At 43.1% G+C, this 23,150-nt stretch overlaps 2 protein-coding genes across 2 annotated transcripts in view; both read right to left on the bottom strand.

Annotated features, from left to right (window-relative positions):
- LOC143722524 (histone-lysine N-methyltransferase SMYD1-like) overlaps nucleotides 1–9,190 on the bottom strand; it is a 30,064-nt gene extending 20,874 nt beyond the window's left edge. Inside the window, exons 1-3 of the mRNA XM_077213893.1 lie at nucleotides 9,176–9,190; nucleotides 4,074–4,283; nucleotides 1,168–1,344 (exon numbers count right to left, since the gene is read on the bottom strand). Of these exons, the coding sequence (XP_077070008.1) occupies nucleotides 1,168–1,344; nucleotides 4,074–4,210 (314 nt within the window). The 5' untranslated portion in view covers nucleotides 4,211–4,283; nucleotides 9,176–9,190. The remainder of the gene's footprint in view (nucleotides 1–1,167; nucleotides 1,345–4,073; nucleotides 4,284–9,175) is intronic.
- Nucleotides 9,191–9,778: 588 nt separating this feature from the next.
- Nucleotides 9,779–23,150, bottom strand: part of LOC143722536 (sepiapterin reductase-like) — a 17,497-nt gene continuing 4,125 nt past the window's right edge. Inside the window, exon 3 of the mRNA XM_077213912.1 lies at nucleotides 9,779–11,623. Coding sequence (XP_077070027.1) covers nucleotides 11,433–11,623 — 191 coding nt within the window. The 3' untranslated portion in view covers nucleotides 9,779–11,432. The remainder of the gene's footprint in view (nucleotides 11,624–23,150) is intronic.

Below are 23,150 nucleotides of genomic sequence, written 5' to 3'. Positions count from 1 at the left end.
CGCCCAGCCCGCAGCTCTACAGATTAGCAAGGCGCCATGTGCCAACGCCCAGGAGGATGCAACGTCTCTCGTAGAGTGAGCACGCAACCTGGGTGGGGGGCACGTTTTGTGCTTGGTAAGCCAAGGCGATGGCGCTCACTGTCCAGAGGTCAACCTCTGCTTGGACACAGCTTTCCCTTCTGCTGGTCTCCGTAACAGACAAGGAGCTGGTCTGACGTCCTGAAGCTTTGAGTTCTGTCCACGTACAGTCGCAGGGTGTGGATGGCACAGAGCAAGGTCAGGGCTGGGTCTGCCTCCTCCAGGGGCAGCGCTTGCAGGCTCACCACCTGGTCCCTGAAGGGAGTGGTAGGAGCCTTGGGCACATAGCCGGGCCGGGGTCTCAGTACCACGTGGCCGTCAACCGGCCCGAACTCTAGCCTTGCCTCATTTAGTATGCGCGGTTCTATGAATATGCAAATGAGCCCCGCCTCCACTCACTCACTCACTCAGAGATCCACTCGTTGACGATCACACGTTGATCTGATTGGTTACAAGGTAGTTTGTGACTTCAGAAACACCAGCGATTTCAAAGCGTGTTTTTGAGACTGTCTTTGGTTCACTGCAGTTTACATGCAGTTTTCTGACGTCACAAACTACCTTGTAACCAATCAGATCAACGTGTGATCGTCAACGAGTGGATCTCTGAGCGAGTGAGTGAGTGGAGGCGGGGCTCATTTGAATATTCATAGAACCCCGTAGCCTATACTAAATAAGGCAAGGGTGTCGAGTTACATTCAAGCTATTTTAAGGCATGAAAAAATGTTATCAAGGAAAAAACATTTAAATATGTAATTTTGGTGATCAAAGTAGAGTTTAAAGGGATACAATTATTGACTTCAGGGGGACTTTAAGTAATTACCTCACGACCGCTAAAAAGTATGTTCTATCTATATAATATGGATGTCCTATTCGTATTGAGAGGAAAGCGCAACACATAGGTCTATGTAACCCTATCTAAATGTGGATGTTCGCTGACAGCAAATGTTTTCAAACCCTAAACAAAGATCGTTGAGTATATCGTGGCCTTAATATGAACTCTAAAGGGCTACATTGTTTCAACATAATGTTACATTTAAAATGCTTAGTTTTTCATTCTCAACATCAAGAAGGTCACATGACCGGACTCACCGCACGTTCTCATTGGGAGCTTTTCCAATCTTTCTGATGGCAGAGCATTCCTGCTTGTGTTCGTCCCACGCGGCGCGCTGACACGTGCGGTCGCAGTAGTGCGCGAACTTGCACTGAGCGCAGCGGTGAGGGTTTGGCTGCCGGCGGAAACAGCTGTGACACACCTGCAGAGAGAGACTGACACACACACACACGAACACACACACACAGACACACACACACACACACAACTGCGTTAGACTGCAGCTTCCTCATCCAAAACACACCTACTCTCATAACGCCACTAAGACTCTTCATTACAGCGATGCAAAGTGACGCGCTCATGCTAACTGGGTGTTTATTAGGGCCCTAGAATCCAGTGATAAAATGGAATTTACTGTATAATGTGGAATGTCACATCATTTGTATTAAATGTTTATAAATGTTAAAGTTTTATGAATTCAATTGATTAGACATCCTTTTAGACTATTTTAAGGTGACATATTATGCCCCTTTTCACAAGATTTAATATAAAAATACCAGATGATTTATTATAGCTTGTCAAATTTCCCCATTTTTGTGTGAGAGCAAAAACACGTAGTTTCTGTGTGTGTCCCTTTAAATGCAAATGAGCTGCAGCTCCGCCTCCGTCCAGAAAAGGGCGGAGTCTTTACACGAGCTTCAGAAACCCCGGCAATAACAAAACAGGCCAATCTCACTCATCCAGAATCCCAGAATAACCAGTAGCGAGTGCAGCCTTACGGAGAGACTCAGGAAGAGTTTCTGAATGTTAGTGGAGACATTTATGTAGTTGTTGTGGAGTTACATTGATCATCTCATCATCATGTTGAACTTCTACACAAGTGTCCACAGTTCCTGAGGTGTTTATAAGACAGCGGTGACATGTTCTGGTCAATAGTGTTCAGTGCTCGTCTGTGCTCAACGACAGAACAGTTTCAGGCTTTGCTGGATCTTCTGCCGCTGCGTTAGAACTGCTCACTGTTGGCGCTTGTCGTGTGTGTAAACGTGCAGATTAATATTATAATAAGATCCTCTTCATAAATCAGAAGGAGAGCGAAATCTGATCGGCTTATTTTTTGACATGGTTGCAGAGAAAGACTCACCAGAACAAAGTTACTGGGTTTCACTTTTCACATTTTCTGAGTTGTTTGAAGCACCCGATTACAGCACTTACACACGGGAAAGATATATCCCCTTTAAAGTTTTTCATAGGCCCCTAAAAATTAAATTTTCATTAAATTTTTTATAAAATTGTTGTAAAATTGTATGCGTTTTACGATTTCAATTAAGAAAACGTTTTTTGATTATTCAAATATTGATTTAGCTATTAAAACGAAGTCCAGAAAAAATTGAGGAAATTCAGTCATACAAATTGAATAATACAGAATGTCACGTAATTTGTATATCATAAAAAAAAAGTTCAGTTGTTAAAGCTTTGTGAATTCAATTGATTAGACATGTTATATTTGATTATTAAAATGTAATTAAACCATTAAAATGGAACCAGAAAAACACAGAAAATTAGGAAAAAATTAAATTCATAGGATTCAACTTTTCATTCAAAACGTTCAACTTTTAAATAGTTTTAGATTAATTAATAAATAAATAAACATATAATTAATGAAGCCCCCTCTAAAAAACCCTTAGCCAAGTTTAGTGTTTTGTTCTCCCTTTATATTTAAAATATATAAAATATTTTTCCACAAAAACTTCGGGTCATTAAAAACAGATATCTCCTCCGGACGTCACTGTACTCTGCGTTAATATATTTAAATTTTGCTTTAATTATAAATCTTCTAAATCTAACAATGTCACTTTGCATGCTTAGAATTATGGCTTCATGTGACTTACATTACTGTCTATTTTCAGACGACATCACTGAAGTCATCGATCGCACCGTCCACCTTAACTCGTGTTGACGCTCATGTTTGTGTTTAGGTCGAGAACTCTGTGTTTTCTGCAGTTCAAACTCTAAGCTTTTTAAGGAGGTGAAACTGTGATGGAGTCACATGAGAGTGGAATCTCTCCCATAAACGACAAGTCAATGTTTCTCCCGGGGAAAAACACAGAATGTGCAACTAACAGGATTGACATTCCCAAAGCATTATTTTAATGTAAAGCCACGGTGATAAGGAGAAACATCTCGACTGAAAAAACCCTGGTTTAAACCATCAGCCGGCGAACATCTACACACTGACTGCAGGAACACATGCATTTATGGGGTAAAATCATAAAAGATGAATATGCCACGAGTTAGCATGTCAAAATCCACAACAGTCTTCCGAAGTATCCGTTCCCGGGTAAATCCCGATCTCACCTGGGGAACCCGGTTAAACCCCGTCTGTTAATCTCACCTGGGGAACCCGGTTAAACGCCGCCTGTTAATCTCACCTGGGGAACACGGTTAAACCCCGTCTGTTAATCTCACCTGTGGAACCCGGTTAAACCCGTCTGTTAATCTCACCTGGGGAACCCGGTTAAACCCCGTCTGTTAATCTCACCTGGGGAACCCGGTTAAACCCCGTCTGTTAATCTCACCTGTGGAACCCGGTTAAACCCGTCTGTTAATCTCACCTGTCGAACACGGTTAAACCCGTCTGTTAATCTCACCTGGGGAACCCGGTTAAACCCCGTCTGTTAATCTCACCTGGGGAACCCGGTTAAACCCCGTCTGTTAATCTCACCTGGGGAACACGGTTAAACCCCGTCTGTTAATCTCACCTGGGGAACACGGTTAAACCCCGCCTGTTAATCTCACCTGTGGAACACGGTTAAACCCCGTCTGTTAATCTCACCTGTGGAACACGGTTAAACCCCGTCTGTTAATCTCACCTGTCGAACACGGTTAAACCCCGTCTGTTAATCTCACCTGTGGAACACGGTTAAACCCCGCCTGTTAATCTCACCTGTCGAACACGACGGCGGCGAAGCTAGCCTCCGCGAACACCACCTCTCCCGGTGAAAGCTGCTTCGTGACCCGGAGCCCACGGCCTTTCTCTCCGGCCGCAAACACTTCCACGGGATCCATGTTCTCCACAGTCATGACCACACACACGCACACACACACACACACTGCCTGTGTTCCCAGCGCTTCCCTTCCAGACGACCCGGCTCGGCTAAAGATAGAGGAGAGTTAGAGTTACTGTTGGAGTATTTCTGTCCTCAGCTGTGATTGCTCATCACACGTACATGAGCTGACATCAGCAGGCACTACATCATCTTTATCTGCTTCCATATGATCTTCCAGTAAGGGTCATTTCCATTTCATGTTCATCTTTCTTTGCACTCTAATACATCTTGGGTTATTTTGTCTACCCAAATCCTGAGCCTTTTGTGTTATGTAGATGAAGGATGAACCCAATCGCAGACAGCAAATAATACAAACAGGGTTTATTAACGACAAAAACAGAAAACAAAACCCACGAGGGGGCAAAACAAGACAGGATAGACTACACTAGACTAAGACTCAGACAATAATCTAACAACTAAGACAGGAACAAACACTTCTCTTAGACAAGACTTCAAACAAGTTACTCACGGCTTGATTCACACAACGTATGTCAATAAAACACACGGGACAACAAACACAAGAGGATTATAAAGGGAACACTAATGACAAGGACGGTGAAACTGACTAGACAATAATGACGAGACGAGGATAACAAGGGGGCGGGGTAGCGTAACAAGACAACACAAGCACATGGCCCAAACAACAGCCATGCGTTTGTACACAAAACATGGGTCTGTCATGATCCTGCCTCAAGACTTGGAAAAATCAAGGACATGATGGCAGAATCATGACATATTGGGTCAATTTTTTTGTGTTATTTTTCACTGTTTGTGTAGTTTTTGTGTTACCCAGATCCTGTTTCAGACGTAACAACCCAGTATTTGTGTAGTTTTTGTGTTGCCCAGATCCTTGGTCAGACGTAACAACCCAGTATTTGTGTAGTTTTTGTGTTGCCCAGATCCTTGGTCAGACGTAACAACCCAGTATTTTTGTAGTTTTTGTGTTGCCCAGATCCTTGGTCAGACGTAACAACCCAGTATTTGTGTAGTTTTTGTGTTGCCCAGATCCTTGGTCAGACGTAACAACCCAGTGTTTGTGTAGTTTTTGTGTAACCCAGATCCTGGGTCAGATGTAACAATCCAGTGTTTGAGTAGTTTTTGTGTTACACAGATCCTCGATCAGACGTAACAACCCAGTGTTCGTGTAGTTTTTGTGTAACCTAGATCCTGGGTCAGATGTAACAACCCAGTGTTTGGGTAGTTTTTGTGTTACCCAGATCCTGGGTCAGACGTAACAATCCAGTGCTTGGGTAGTTTTTGTGTTACCCAGATCCTGGGTCAGATGTAACAACCCAGTGTTTGAGTAGTTTTTGTGTTACCCAGATCCTGGGTCAGACGTAACAACCCAGTGCTTGGGTAGTTTTTGTGTTACCCAGATCCTGTTTCAGACGTAACAACCCAGTGTTTGGGTAGTTTTTGTGTAACTCACATCCTGGGTCAGATGTAACAACCCAGTGTTTGGGTAGTTTTTGTGTTGCCCAGATCCTTGGTCAGACGTAACATCCCAGTATTTGTGTAGTTTTTGTGTTGCCCAGATCCTTGGTCAGACGTAACAACCCAGTATTTTTGTAGTTTTTGTGTTGCCCAGATCCTTGGTCAGACGTAACAACCCAGTATTTGTGTAGTTTTTGTGTTGCCCAGATCCTGGGTCAGACGTAACAACCCAGTATTTGTGTAGTTTTTGTGTTGCCCAGATCCTTGGTCAGACGTAACAACCCAGTATTTGTGTAGTTTTTGTGTTGCCCAGATCCTTGGTCAGACGTAACAACCCAGTATTTTTGTAGTTTTTGTGTTGCCCAGATCCTTGGTCAGACGTAACAACCCAGTATTTGTGTAGTTTTTGTGTTGCCCAGATCCTGGGTCAGACGTAACAACCCAGTATTTGTGTAGTTTTTGTGTTGCCCAGATCCTTGGTCAGACGTAACAACCCAGTATTTTTGTAGTTTTTGTGTTGCCCAGATCCTTGGTCAGACGTAACAACCCAGTATTTGTGTAGTTTTTGTGTTGCCCAGATCCTTGGTCAGACGTAACAACCCAGTGTTTGTGTAGTTTTTGTGTAACCCAGATCCTGGGTCAGATGTAACAACCCAGTGTTTGAGTAGTTTTTGTGTTACACAGATCCTCGATCAGACGTAACAACCCAGTGTTCGTGTAGTTTTTGTGTAACCTAGATCCTGGGTCAGATGTAACAACCCAGTGTTTGGGTAGTTTTTGTGTTACCCAGATCCTGGGTCAGACGTAACAATCCAGTGCTTGGGTAGTTTTTGTGTTACCCAGATCCTGGGTCAGATGTAACAACCCAGTGTTTGAGTAGTTTTTGTGTTACCCAGATCCTGGGTCAGACGTAACAACCCAGTGCTTGGGTAGTTTTTGTGTTACCCAGATCCTGTTTCAGACGTAACAACCCAGTGTTTGGGTAGTTTTTGTGTAACCCAGATTCTGGGTCAGAGGTAACAACCCAGTGTTTGGGTAGTTTTTGTGTTACCTAGATCCTGGGTCAGACGTACCAACCCAATGTTTTGGCTGTTTTTATGTTACGCAGCTCTTGTGTCAGACGTAACAACCCAGTGTTTGGGTAGTTTTTGTGTAACCCAATAATTCTGACCACAGAATAAATTGTTCAAATATATATACTTTTTAAAAGGGATCTGAAACAATAAACTAAGTGCAATTTAGTGTTGTCAAAAAATATAGATTTTTCAATAGAGAGCCTAAGCCCCTCCCCTTCCGGTGGACCATGGGACATTATTTCAGATAAATATTGTATGGTAGTCAATGGCGAGAGACAACAAATATTTGGATCCCGTTTGAATTGTGCCCTGAATTACACATATGATGTTTGTCAATTTAAAAGATACATTTTAAAGTCAAGAAAGTGGCAGTTTGATGTAAAACTGTTGAGGTATAAGACTGTGAAAATACGTAATTACAAACGCAAACCCAAAAGGCGTGCATGTGACGTCATACCTTTTCTCTCAATGAATGAAGCTAACGTTACTGAAGCTAACTCTACTGAAGCTAACGTTACTGAAGCTAACGTTACTGAAGCCAACTTTACTGAAGCTAACGTTACTGAAGCTAACTTTACTGAAGCTAACGTTACTGAAGCTAACGTTACTGAAGCTAACTTTACTGAAGCTAACATTACTGAAGCTAACGTTACTGAAGCTAACTTTACTGAAGCTAACTTTACTGAAGCTAACGTTACTGAAGCTAACGTTACTGAAGCTAACTTTACTGAAGCTAACGTTACTGAAGCTAACGTTACTGAAGCTAACTTTACTGAAGCTAACGTTACTGAAGCTAACGTTACTGAAGCTAACTTTACTGAAGCTAACGTCTGTCATGTTTTCTATAGTCTAGCGTTATAATCGTAACGTTACGCCGTCATGCCTGTGTGTTTTGTACCAGACTGCACACACACGAGCTTGGTGTCGTACACCGTGCGAGACGAGAGATGTAGTTCATGGAGCGATTTTCACATAAAACTAAATGTTACTCTTCTGTTTTATGACAAACTGTGACTTTCTTGACTTTCATAATTATCTTTTAAATTGACAAACATCATATGTGTAATTCAGGCACAATATAAGTTGTCTCTCGCCATTGACTACCATACATATTGTTTCCGAAATAAGGTCCGATGAGCCGAAGCGGAGGGGCGGGGCTTAGGCTCTCTATACACATGGATACTGAAATATCTGAATATGTCCAATACTTATTTTCCACAGAATAAACACATGACACCAGCATCTCTTTCTCTCCGACAGCGAGTTACACACACCCCGCCTCTCCTCACTCACTCGCTTCATTAGCTCCGGATGAATATTGTTGCTTTTACAGGCCTTGAGTTTCGCTGTGGGATTGCGTGTATTTGCGCACAGTGGTTAAATCGTCTTTTTTAGGGGGGCCTTTATTTACAGTGATGATCATCATTCAAAATCCCGCCGTAAAATGACTTAATGTGTTTATACACCAAAGGGGCCCTTTTTCCGGTATTAATGTGTAACGGAGGCCAGCTAGTAGTCGCTGTGCGAGTAAACCTCACTCCTCTGATATCAAAAGGCTCTCTAGCGACAGATGCTAGAGGCTGCAGTCTTTAGGCTCCTTGTTAGAGCGTCTGACTCTCATGCCGGAGACCCGGGTTCGAGGCCCGCTCGGAGCGGGTCGAGTGGGACCCGGGTGAAGAGGGGTTACATTGGTGCCGTGACCCGGATGGGAGTGAGGTTTAGGGGGTGAGTGTAACGGAGGCCAGCTAGTAGTCGCTGTGCGAGTAAACCTCACTCCTCTGATCTCAAAAGGCTCTCTAGCGACAGATGCTAGAGGCTGCAGTCTTTAGCCTCCTTGTTAGAGCGTCTGACTCTCATGCCGGAGACCCGGGTTCGAGGCCGCGGGCCGAGTGGGACCCGGGTGAAGAGGGGTTACAAATGTGTAAATATGCTGTTTATATATTATCTATTTATTATATATTTATATCTATGCTGAAAGTGAGTAATTCTAAAACGCTTAACGTGGTTTAATGCACCTAAACCGCGATCAATGATCACCAGATTTCTCTCTCAGGAGCAATATGAGACAGAAATTTGGTAATCATTGATCATGTTTTAAAACACGTTAAGCCTTTTCCTCGCCATCGGCACCAAATGTTAATGTGAGATAACTTCTATAATCGTTGGATTTCGGTTTAGTTTTTTGACAGGCTTAAGTGTTCATGACAAGATATGGCCATGAGAAATTTGGGGATCATTGATCGTTGTTTTCCAAACTTAAACCACATTAAGCTTTTTCACATTAAGCGTTTTAGGATGTCCAGCTGAAAGTTTCAGCTAGCGGCAATGATCATCTAAATCTGCACTTGTTCTATTGTTGACGTTAGCTTGCCTCATTTGTTGTTTCCCTTTGCCGTATAATTTGCCTTCAAAAACAAACAAGTTCTTACCTTGCTTCACCAGAAAATACAGCTTTACACATAGGTCTACTGAATCTCAAAACAACTTCATAAAGATCAGTGGTCTAAAAGTCAACTCTTCACTCAGAGCGGGTTTTGTGTAACGTTAAACAAACGTAGCTAACATTAGCTAATGTTACTGAGCTCGCTAACATTAGCTGAATTGAAAGTTAAACATACAGACAGCTAACATTTCTTTTAACTTTTAACCTAGTTTTATTGTTTTCCTATCACTTAGAGCAATGGAGTAAAATTTTGATGGATCGTGCGTCAGGTCTTAAAGTTACAGCAGCCTAATATTCCTGCCTCCAAATTGTTCAATGTATAATTTATTTTAATTTTACATTATTTTCATTAGATTTTTCTACAGACCTTGAGAAACAAGTACACTAACTGTACAAATTACTTTATTAGGGACAAAACTGTGTCTGTAAAATCAACTCACTTTAGTCAAAGATGTTCTCATGGAGGATTTGGGAAAACAGCAGGGTTTACTTCAGGTGTGTGTGTGTGTGTGTGTGTGTGTGTGAAACCCAGAGCTTTAAAACTGTTTACAAAATTAGAGACGCTGAACAAAAGATCAACACAAACACCGCAGGAACCAACAGGCTTTTAATCAGGAGATGCCAGAGACACATTCACAATATTATACTCAATACACACAACACAATCAAAATCACATTTTTTTTATTATTGAAAAGCATTCTTAAAAACTTCCAATAATATATATAAAATATTGTTAGTATTTGAAAAAATATAGCTAGCAATTCAAGATATAAAGTGAGGAATCCTGAATAAAAACACATTTGCACATGAAAGCAAACCTTCTGTGTAATTATTACATTCACCATTATATGAACGGAATGAAACATCAGTAAACAATCTTTTTTTTTATGAGTTTGAGCACATACTGAAACACAAAACAATCACAAACAGAGTTTCCTTTTGGTCCAGAACTTCAGGTTATAATCTGAGAGGAAATTAATCTGCAGTTTATGCATTAAAATCAAGGCACTTGAAATATTCCAAACAGTTTCAATACTGACTAAAGTTCACTTCTCTCTGACCGGGAGTTTTAATTAATTATCTAAACAGTATGAGATTCGTTTATTACGGAGCGTCTGCGCTCGACACAATCATTAAGTGAAATCAAAATGGACATTTATAGATTTTAATGGATATATTTATTCTATATGATTTATGTGTGCACATCATTATAGTGTTAATAATCTTGAATCAGAGTAAGTCTTGCAGCTTCTCTTTTCTGATGAAGTGGGCGGAGCTATAACCTGTCACTCACATGAGATCAGCCAATAGCAGACCACAACCATCCAATCAATTCCCCACAGACACAATCAAGCCCCGCCCACATCTGTTCTTGTTCCAGAAGCGTTTCACTCGATATACGACACAATAGAGGAGAAAAGACCAGCACAACTTCACTTCAATGCGACTTTAAAGTATTAGTTCACTTCAGAACTAAAATTTCCTGATACTTTATTCACCCCCACGTCATCCAAGATATTCTTATATTCAGTCGAAAAGAAATTAAGGATTTTTCTCATATAGATCTTATGCGCCAGAGAAACGAGGGAATCTTTAGAATATTGTCTTTGAACTTCCGTTTTTGCGGTCGCTCTGTATATTTCTATGGCATCGCTGTCCAGGAGTAATTTACTGGTGAAGTGGATTTACTTAATGTAAAGTTAACGAAAGTTATCATGCGGAATGTAATGTTTAGAGCAGATGTCTAAAATGTCAGTAGACCGGAAAGATTTACAAACGAGCCGTTAACTCATAAATACGCATGATTGCTGTGAAAGTACAGACCGGAAGACAAAAGACAACGAGCGTAGCGCTGAAAAGGGGCGGAGCTACATAAGGATTATAGTGGACCTCGATGGGGTCCAACGGGTTAAAGGTCCAAATTGCAGATTCAAGATAAGCATTTGTGGTTAAAAGTATATAAATGTTTATTTAGTTATAAATGTGCGCTGGTTTGTCTAGATCAGACTCTTATTCCTCGGCTGGATCGAGTCAAGACTTTGAAGCTGCACTGAAACTCACATTTGGACCTTCGACCCGTTGGACTCCATTGAAGTCACTATATGGAGAAAATCCTGGAGTGTTTTCCTCAATAACCTTCATTTCTTTTCCACTGAAGAAAGAAAGACAAGAACATCTTGGATAACATGTGGGAGAGTGAATGATCAGGAAATTGTAATACTGAAGTGAGCTACTCCTACTCCTATAGATCGTAGTAGTCGAGATGGGCTCCCGAGGGGTACGTGTCCTCCAGCAGAACCTTCATGAGTTTGCTGACGGACTGGTTACAGGTGAGGAGCTGACCGTTAGCATGCATGACGCTAAACGTGTTCCTGAGAGCGTCGTCAGCAGAACTGCTCCTCGCCTGAAGCTGCATGTCCGTGTCCAGAGGGCCTGCGGGAACACCAGAACACAGCGTTATAAACTGGAACACCAGAACACAGCGTTATAAACCAGAACACAGAACACAGCGTTATAAACCGGAACACAGCATTATAAACCGGAACACAGAACACAGCGTTATAAACCGGAACACAGAACACAGCGTTATAAACCGGAACACAGCGTTATAAACCGGAATACAGAACACAGCGTTATAAACCGGAACACAGCGTTATAAACCGGAACACAGAACACAGCGTTATAAACCGGAACACAGAACACAGCGTTATAAACCGGAACACAGCGTTATAAACCGGAATACAGAACACAGCGTTATAAACCGGAACACAGAACACAGCGTTATAAACCGGAACACAGCGTTATAAACCGGAATACAGAACACAGCGTTATAAACCGGAACACAGCGTTATAAACCGGAACACAGAATACAGCGTTATAAACCGGAATACAGAACACAGCGTTATAAACCGGAACACAGCGTTATAAACCGGAATACAGCGTTATAAACCGGAACACAGAATACAGCGTTATAAACCGGAACACAGCGTTATAAACCGGAATACAGAACACAGCGTTATAAACCGGAACACAGAACACAGCGTTATAAACCGGAACACAGCGTTATAAACCGGAACACAGCGTTATAAACCGGAATACAGAACACAGCGTTATAAACCGGAACACAGAACACAGCGTTATAAACCGGAACACAGCGTTATAAACCGGAACACAGCGTTATAAACCGGAATACAGAACACAGCGTTATAAACCGGAACACAGAACACAGCGTTATAAACCGGAACACAGCGTTATAAACCGGAACACAGAACACAGCGTTATAAACCGGAAAACAGCGTTATAAACCGGAATACAGAACACAGCGTTATAAACCGGAACACAGCGTTATAAACCGGAATACAGAACACAGCGTTATAAACCGGAACACAGCGTTATAAACCGGAACACAGAACACAGCGTTATAAACCGGAACACAGAACACAGCGTTATAAACCGGAACACAGAACACAGCGTTATAAACCGGAACACAGCGTTATAAACCGGAACACAGAACACAGCGTTATAAACCGGAAAACAGCGTTATAAACCGGAACACAGAACACAGCGTTATAAACCGGAAAACAGCGTTATAAACCGGAACACAGAACACAGCGTTATAAACCAGAACACAGCGTTATAAACCGGAACACAGCGTTATAAACCGGAACACAGAACACAGCGTTATAAACCGGAACACAGAACACAGCGTTATAAACCAGAACACAGCGTTATAAACCGGAACACAGCGTTATAAACCGGAACACAGAACACAGCGTTATAAACCGGAATACAGAACACAGCGTTATAAACCGGAACACAGCGTTATAAACCGGAACACAGAACACAGCGTTATAAACCAGAACACAGAACACAGCGTTATAAACCAGAACACAGCGTTATAAACCGGAACACAGCGTTATAAACCAGAACACAGAACACAGCGTTATTGTCATGATACAACCAGACACAGGTAGATCCAAACACAGCGTGAGTTTATTAGAGGGTAGTCAGACAGGCAAGGGTCACAGACAGCAAACACAGCATAGGAGACAAGGCAATACTCAGAGTCCGATAACCAGGTGGGAAGACAGAGGCAGGCGGCAGACAAGACGGAATCCAGGAAACAGGCGATGGGTCAGATACACAGAGAGGACTAGACTAGGAAAAGCTTGGTGATGTCCACAACAGTAAAACAAGACTTAGCAATGAGTGATAGTTAGAGTGGAGTATAAATGAGTGTGGAGCTGCGTGAGGAACTCGATGCAGGTGTGAGAGTGATCAGTGGAAACAGGTATGTGTGAAATCAGTTCAGGGTGTGTGCATGATCAGTCCCAGGGAAGGCAGTGCAGGGGTGGAGCACCCTCTAGTGACACTCGAGGGCAATCCAGCCGAACATCGTCACATAACCCCCCCTTTAAGGAGCGGCTTCCAGACGCTCCAAAGAATATCCAGGTGGGGGGCAGAGTGAAGACGATCCAGGGGGAGGGACGGAGGGCCAGGCCCGTGCAGGGGAACGGGACAAGGAGGTAGCCAAGGCGGGCCTGGGCCGCAGATCGTGGGCGACCAGGGCGGAGCAGGACGTGATGGCGGCCAGGGAGGAGCAGGACGTGATGGCAGCCAGGGCGGAGCAGGACGTGATGGCGGCCAGGGCGGAGCAGGACGTGATGGCGGCCAGGGCGGAGCAGGACGTGATGGCGGCCAGGGCGGAGCAGGATGAGCCAAAGGCCAGGATGGAACAGGATAGACCAATGGCCAGGGTGGAGCCCCCTCAGGCCTCCCTTACCCCTTTTCCACCAACAAGAACCGGGTGCTGGTTCAGAGCCAGAGCCAAAGCTGGTTCAGAGTGGGTTCGACTGACGAGCTTAATAAGAACCGATTTGCCTTTCCACCGGCTAGAGAGCCACAACAGAGCCAAATCTTACGTCACTGTATACGTCTCATGTTGCCCAGCAACGCTAGTGCGGTAGCGCCAAACAGTACGCCAGGCTTGTTCGAGATGCATCGGCTTCTCGCAGATCGATCTCCGCATGACATCAAAGCGCTGCGATAGCGATCTAAAAGCACAAGGAGTCGTATGTTCTCCAAACACTCCCGCAGCTCCGATCGGTCCGCGCCGCTCCGATGCATCTCGAACAAGCCATCAACAATAACGGACGTTGCAATACTATGGATGCTCATGGGTTTACAAAATACATCGGAGTCCAACGCGTTTGTGCAGCTCGCCGTAACTTACATAGACGGATATTTATAATCGAGCTGCTATTAGCTCGACTAGCTGCTATTTAAAAATGGCGGTCACAAGTTTCTATTCGTCTTGTTGGTCACGGTAACCCCGCCCCCAGCCCCTGACGCAAGTGGTTCTTACTTGGCTCTGTTCTAGACCAGCAATTATTTGGTGCTACTTAAGAACCACTTTTCCTGGTTCGGAGCTGGTGCTTTGCGTGTGGAAAACCAAAGAACCGAATTGAAACTAGGCTCTGGCTCCGAACTAGCACCAGCTCTGGCTTGGTGGAAAAGGGGTACCTGGGTGTGAAGACCTCACGGGCAGCCACGGCAGAGACGACCCCTCAGGAGACCACGGTGGCACGCCCCTCATTGTCCCTTCGTGGCCTCTACTGCCCCCCTCCAAAAAATACTTGGGGGAACCTACGGGGACATAGACTGGAACTGGAGGCTTCGGGGGTTCGGCTGCAGGCTTCCCTAAAGGTTTCGGAGGATCGGCTGCAGGCGGCTCTGGCAGTTCGGTAGCAGGCTCTGGTTCAGCTAGGAAGACGTGAAACTCAAGCTTGTCATGGCTGACGTGAAGCTCTGGCTCGTCGAGGCTGACGTGAAGCTCTGGCTCGTCGAGGCTGACGTGAAGCTCTGGCTCGTCGAGGCTGACGTGAAGCTCTGGCTCGTCGGGGCTGACGTGAAGCTCCGGTTCGTTGAGGCTGACGTGAAGCTCTGGTTCGTCGAGGCTGACGTGAAGGGCAGGTTCGTCGAGGCAGACGTTAAACTCAGGTTCGTCGAGGCTGACGCGAAGCTCAGGTTCGTCGAGGCTGACGCGAAGCTCAGGTTCGTCGAGGCCGACGCGAAGCTCTGGCTCGTCGAGGCTGACGCGAAGCTCTGGCTCGTCGAGGCTGACGCGAAGCTCTGGTTCGTCGAGGCTGACGTTAAACTCAGGTTTGTCGAGGCTGACGCGAAGCTCAGGTTCGTCGGGGCTGACGCGAAGCTCAGGTTCGTCGGGGCTGACGCGAAGCTCTGGCTCGTCGGGGCTGACGTGAAGCTCTGGCTCGGCAGAAAGGAACCCTGGAACGGCGACCTTTATGGACTTCCGTGTTGAGATCAGTGGAGGATCAGCCATGCTGGAAACCAGTCCTGGGTAGCAATAGACCGATCCGATGGCAGCTTTGATGGTAGGTGTGACATGAGGATTCTCCAGCTCGTCCAGCATGACATGACTATACCCTGGTTCGGTGAATGCCGCGGCGTCGTGGAGCTCCTTCTCCATCTTACTCACAGCGAGAGCAGAACCACTCAGTAGAAGGGCCATGTCAATATACTGCATTAAAGTTCCGTGGGGATCATGAATGGGAATCAGTGACCCGAGCAGTTCAGATAACCCTCCGCGGAAAAAGACCATTAAACATTCGGTACTCATTATCGTGAAACGTGCCAGTTCAACAAACTCTTTGACATACCACTCAATCGATCGATCCTCTTGACGAAGTCGCATAATCTCAGCTCCCGTATCCGTGTTCGGTATTGCTGCGAAAGCTCGACGTGGAACCTTGCTGTTGAATTTTACCGGGAGAGCTTGGCGTGGAACTGGGATTGGCTCAGGGATGACAACTGTGGAGACAGGTTGAGTCTGCGATGGTCCCGGTGTGGAAACCTGAAGACCGCGAACCATCTTGGCCAACCTCTCCAATGACGAGGTGAGTTGATCCAGCTGATCCCGGTGTACAGCGATCAGATCCGCATTGGCTGACTGGGAGGCATACAAGGCTGACATGCTGCTGGATCTGTTTATGGCTAAGTCTTCTGTCATGATACAACCAGACACAGGTAGATCCAAACGCAGCGTGAGTTTATTAGAGGGTAGTCAGACAGGCAAGGGTCACAGACAGCAAACACAGCATAGAAGACAAGGCAATACTCAGAGTCCGATAACCAGGCGGGAAGACAGAGGCAGGCGGCAGACAAGACGGAATCCAGGAAACAGGCGATGGGTCAGATACACAGAGAGGACTAGACTAGGAAAAGCTTGGTGATGTCCACAACAGTAAAACAAGACTTAGCAATGAGTGATAGTTAGAGTGGACTATAAATGAGTGTGGAGCTGCGTGAGGAACTCGATGCAGGTGTTAGAGTGATCAGTGGAAACAGGTGTGTGTGAAATCAGTTCAGGGTGTGTGCATGATCAGTCCCAGGGAAGGCAGTGCAGGGGTGGAGCACCCTCTAGTGACACTCGAGGGCAATCCAGCCCGAACATCGCCACAGTTATAAACCGGAACACAGAACACAGCGTTATAAACCGGAACACAGAACACAGCGTTATAAACCAGAACACAGAACACAGTGTTATAAACCAGAACACAGCGTTATAAACCGGAACACAGAACACAGCGTTATAAACCAGAACACAGCGTTATAAACCGGAACATAGAACACAGCGTTATAAACCAGAACACAGCGTTATAAACCGGAACACAGAACACAGCGTTATAAACCAGAACACCAGAACACAGCGTTATAAACCAGAACACAGCGTTATAAACCAGAACACAGAACACAGCGTTATAAACCGGAACACAGCGTTATAAACCGGAACACAGAACACAGCGTTATAAACCAGAACACCAGAACACAGCGTTATAAACCAGAACACAGCGTTATAAACCAGAACACAGCGTTATAAACCAGAACACAGAACACAGCGTTATAAACCAGAACACAGAACACAGCGTTATAAACCAGAACACCAGAACACAGCGTTATAAACCAGAACACAGCGTTATAAACCAGAACACAGAACACAGCGTTATAAACCAGAACACCAGAACACAGCGTTATAAACCAGAACACAGCGTTATAAACCGGAACACAGAACACAGCGTTATAAACCAGAACACCAGAACACAGCGTTATAAACCAGAACACAGCGTTATAAACCAGAACACAGCGTTATAAACCAGAACACAGAACACAGCGTTATAAACCAGAACACCAGAACACAGCGTTATAAACCAGAACACAGCGTTATAAACCAGAACACAGAACACAGCGTTATAAACCAGAACACCAGAACACAGCGTTATAAACCAGAACACAGCGTTATAAACCGGAACACAGAACACAGCGTTATAAACCAGAACACAGAACACAGCGTTATAAACCAGAACACAAGAACACAGCGTTATAAACCAGAACACCAGAACACAGCGTTATAAACCAGAACACAGAACACAGCGTTATAAACCAGAACACCAGAACACAGCGTTATAAACCGGAACACAGAACACAGCGTTATAAACCGGAACACAGCGTTATAAACCGGAACACAGAACACAGCGTTATAAACCAGAACACAGCGTTATAAACCAGAACACAGCGTTATAAACCGGAACACAGAACACAGCGTTATAAACCAGAACACAGCGTTATAAACCGGAACACAGAACACAGCGTTATAAACCAGAACACAGAACACCGCGTTATAAACCAGAACACCAGAACACAGCGTTATAAACCAGAACACCAGAACACAGCGTTATAAACCAGAACACAGAACACAGCGTTATAAACCAGAACACCAGAACACAGCGTTATAAACCGGAACACAGAACACAGCGTTATAAACCGGAACACAGCGTTATAAACCGAACACAGAACACAGCGTTATAAACCAGAACACAGCGTTATAAACCGGAACACAGCGTTATAAACCGAACACAGAACACAGCGTTATAAACCGGAACACAGAACACAGCGTTATAAACCGGAACACAGCGTTATAAACCGAACACAGAACACAGCGTTATAAACCGGAACACAGAACACAGCGTTATAAACCAGAACACAGAACACCGCGTTATAAACCAGAACACAGAACACAGCGTTATAAACCAGAACACAGAACACCGCGTTATAAACCAGAACACAGAACACCGCGTTATAAACCAGAACACCAGAACACAGCGTTATAAACCAGAACACCAGAACACAGCGTTATAAACCAGAACACAGAACACAGCGTTATAAACCAGAACACCAGAACACAGCGTTATAAACCGGAACACAGAACACAGCGGTATAAACCGGAACACAGCGTTATAAACCGAACACAGAACACAGCGTTATAAACCAGAACACAGAACACAGCGTTATAAACCGGAACACAGCGTTATAAACCGAACACAGAACACAGCGTTATAAACCGGAACACAGAACACAGCGTTATAAACCGGAACACAGCGTTATAAACCGAACACAGAACACAGCGTTATAAACCGGAACACAGAACACAGCGTTATAAACCAGAACACAGAACACCGCGTTATAAACCAGAACACAGAACACAGCGTTATAAACCAGAACACAGAACACAGCGTTATAAACCAGAACACAGCGTTATAATTAGACATAATTTAATTAGACTCGAAAACTATGTTGGCATTAGTGGAATTGCATTAGCATGGTTTAAATCAGACTTATCTGACCGTTATCAGTTTGTAGCAGTAAATGAAGAGATGTCTTATCGATCACAAGTTCAGTATGGCGTACCACAAGGCTCAGTACTAGGACCGCTGATGTTCACTCTGTACATGCTACACACACACACACACACACACACACACACACACACACACGCACGCTACCCTTAAGCATGGCATTAGTTTTCACTGTTATGCTGATGATACTCAGCTCTATATTTCTTCACGCCTGACGAAACTTACCAATTCACCAAATAAACGGATTGCATAGCTGATATAAAAAACTGGATGACTAGTAATTTCCTACTACTTAATTCTGAAAATAAAGAGATTCTAATTATTGGACAAAAAAACTGTGTGTGCTCTTTGATACCAATCTTTCATTTGAAAGTCACATGTCTAGTATCTGTAAAACTGCATTTTTCCATCTTAAAAATATATTTAAATTACGTCATATGCCCTCAATGAAAAATGCGGGAACAATTAGTTCATGCGTTCATGACATCAAGGCTAGATTATTGTAATGCTCTACTGGGTGGTTGCCCTGCACGCTTAATAAACAAACTACAGCTGGTCCAAAACGCAGCCGCTAGAGTTCTTACCAGAACCAGGAAGTACGACCATATTAGCCCGGTTCTGTCAACACTGCATTGGCTCCCTATTAAACATCGTATACATTTTAAAATATTGCTGATTACTTAAAAAGCACTAAATGGTTTAGCTCCCCAGTACTTGAGCGAGCTCTTAACACATTATAGTCCTTCACGTCTATTGCGATCTCAAAGTTCTGGCCAGTTGATAATACCTAGAATATATAAATCGACTGCTGGCGGTAGATCCTTTGGGTTACAGGATTTGGGGAAAATGTCATATTTCGATTATTGAAGTCAATATTGCGATATGCAATTGCGATATAACTTACGAGTCAACTTGCTTGGTTCTGAAGAATAATGCACACACAGATCAGTGATAATGCTGAAATGTGTATTTCTCAACTCAAACTAGCAACAACTAAATGCACAGTGTTTTGTTAAAATTAAATTAAAATAACATTTTTTACTAAATTAAATAATAATGACATCTTTGCATTACTGCAAACTTGTTATTGTCTCAATAGTACAATATTATAAAATAAATAGAACCATAAATAAGATGGCATCTTAAGAATGGCATCTATGCTAATTTCAGTCTTTCTGTTTATTCCGATGTTAACTGTAATCAGCCGGACCCGGGCCGGATCCAGATCAGATGTAGGACCTGCGCCTGGACACGGCTACAACGCATCTCTGAAGTGTCGACTCTCCCTGTGAAGGCCTCATCAACACGACAGCATCGGCATGATCCTCAACACACTCTCCATACCGGTGTGACTCCGGTCTTCAACCAGATGAACTGGATAATATTCTGATTGTTCCAAACCAAACCAATCTGACCTCTGACCTATAATGCCTGAATCATTATCATACACTGTTGGGTCGTTGGCCAGAGCGACTGAGTCTGGGTTCTTCCGTTCCTTCACTGTCGACTTGGCTTTTGGCTTGCTTAGTTGGGGACATTTAATTTGATATTTAACAATATTATTACAACATTATTTTCCTGTTATCTCTGTAAAGCTGCGTTAAAACAATCAGCATTGTAAAAAGCGCTATATAAATAAAGGTGACTTGAAAGGTTACTTATAGTAGTAGAGTGTCAAAAGTGGACTATCGAAATAAAGTATAAACAAATTTTTTTAATTTCTTTAATGTCTTTTTCAAAAAAAAATCCAGTCACACAGCATCTCCTCTTTCTCTTTCATCCTTTTCACCAAAAATGTGTTTTAGTTGTACAGATCAATACAGCACAAAGAACATAATATAAAATAATGTCTTTTCTGTTCACCAAATGCTGAATCTTCGCTATTGCTTCAATGTAAATGAACAAGTGCTGTTATTTGTAGCGTAGTGACGTGTGTGATGATCGTGATAAAACGCTTCACGAGTTTAAACAAACCAAAATACCAAAGTCTCGAAATTATGACATATTAAGACATAATTGTGACATAAAAAGTCAAAATTATGAGATAAAAGTTGAATTTATGACAAGACTTATACTAAATCATAATTGAGAAAAAGTTTAAATTATCAGATAAAATTGAAATTATGATATAAAATTCTAAATTATAACTTTCTGTCATCATGAACTTATGATGTAGAAAAATAAAATTGGAAATTCTGACATGCTAAAATCGTGACTATGAAAAAAAAAATGATAAAAAAAGAGATTATGAGAAATTTTGAAATTCTGACTTTTTGTCATAATGGACTTTTTATGTCAAACCTTTTTGAAATGATGACATAATAAATCATAATGAGATGAAAAGATAAATTTATGACAGTCCAAATATGAGAAAAAGCTTAAATTATGAGATAATGCCAACATTATGCCAAGTCATAATTGAGAAAAAGTTAAAATAATGACATAGTAAATTAGAATTATGAGAAAAGTTAAAATGAGATAACATTTTTAATTATGACTTTGTCCATTTTTTAATTATGATATACTAAGTCATAATTATGAGATAAAAAGTTAAATATATAAGTTAATTATGATATGAAAAATCTAAACATATATATGTTTAAGTCAATATAACAGCACACTAAATCATAATTATAAGATTATGAGATCTTTCTATGTCATAATTTACTTTTTATGTGGACTTTATCCTATTGTTTATATTTTTATTATAGATCTGACTTATGTCATAATTTAGACTCTTCATCTCATCGTTATGAGTCATCACACTGAAATGACGCCGCCGGCTAACACACTCATGATGCATGTATGATTGTGATAAAACGCTTCACGAGTTTAAACAAACCCAAATACCGAAGTGTTTTTCACGGTCACGCTGTATTTTACACTCTTTATGTGTATCTGGCGCAGTGCATGTTTACTCTGGAGAACATGTGGCCAGAGAATCTCATTTATACAGTTTTTTAGCCATCAAAAATATGGTTTTCCATTTTGTAGCGAGTAAAAATCATGTTTAATTCTTTCGTCGAGTTTATCAAGCAATCCGTGTTTTCACTGAGACTTTGTTTCATATCAAAAGCACAAAGATTATTGGTATTATTGGATGTCAGGAGCTACAGATGATGTTTAGTGAAGTTCTGCTCACGACTGAAAACAGCACAGACTGAAAGATGTGTGTACCTGGAGCATAAGTGTGTGTGTGTGTGTGTGTGTGTGTGTGTGTGTGTGTGTGTGTGTGTGTGTGTGTGTGTGTGTGTGTGTCTCCTGGGCTGCCGGCCGGAAGTGCCACACTGGATCTGTGCTCTGGCGTTTGACAAGATGTGTGTACCTGGAGCATAAGTGTGTGTGTGTGTGTCTGTACCTGGAGCATAAGTGTGTGTGTGTGTGTGTGTGTGTGTAGGGAAAGCATGTACCTGGAGCATAAGTGTGTGTGTGTGTGTGTGTGTGTGTGTGTGTGTGTGTGTGTGTAGGGAAAGCATGTACCTGGAGCATAAGTGTGTGTGTGTGTACCTGGGGCGTAAGTGTGTGTGTGTGTGTGTGTGTGTGTGAAGGGAAAGTGTGTACCTGGGGCGTAAGTTTGTGTGTGTGTGTACCTGGGGCGTAAGTTTGTGTGTGTGTGTACCTGGGGCGTAAGTTTGTGTGTGTGTGTACCTGGGGCGTAAGTGTGTGTGTGTGTCTGTACCTGGGGCATAAGTGTGTGTGTGTGTGTGTACCTGGGGTGTAAGTGTGTGTGTGTGTGTACCTGGGGTGTAAGTGTGTGTGTGTGTGTACCTGGGCCATAAGTTTGTGTGTGTGTGTGTGTACCTGGGGCGTAAGTGTGTGTGTGTGTGTACCTGGGGTGTAAGTGTGTGTGTGTCTGTACCTGGGGCGTAAGTGTGTGTGTGTGTGTCTGTACCTGGGGCGTAAGTGTGTGTGTGTGTGTGTGTGTGTGTGTGTATGTAGAGAAAGTGTGTACCTGGAGCATAAGTGTGTGTGTGTGTGTGTGAAGGGAAAGTGTGTACCTGGAGCATAAGTGTATGTGTGTGTGTGTGTGTGTGTGTGTGAAGGGAAAGTGTGTACCTGGAGCATAAGTGTGTGTGTGTGTGTGTGAAGGGAAAGTGTGTACCTGGAGCATAAGTGTATGTGTGTGTGTGTGTGTGTGTGTGTGTGTGAAGGGAAAAAGTGTACCTGGAGCATAAGTGTGTGTGTGTGTGTGAGAAGGGAAAGCATGTACCTGGAGCATAAGTGTGTGTGTGTGTGTGTGTGTGTAC

The sequence above is a fragment of the Siphateles boraxobius genome, unplaced genomic scaffold (assembly GCF_051911475.1).
Source record: "Siphateles boraxobius isolate OS27281-9 unplaced genomic scaffold, OSU_SipBor_1 67, whole genome shotgun sequence".
NCBI lineage: Eukaryota > Metazoa > Chordata > Actinopteri > Cypriniformes > Leuciscidae > Siphateles > Siphateles boraxobius.
The sequence above is the reverse complement of the archived record's forward strand: the minus strand, read 5'-3'. Positions and strand labels throughout refer to the sequence as shown.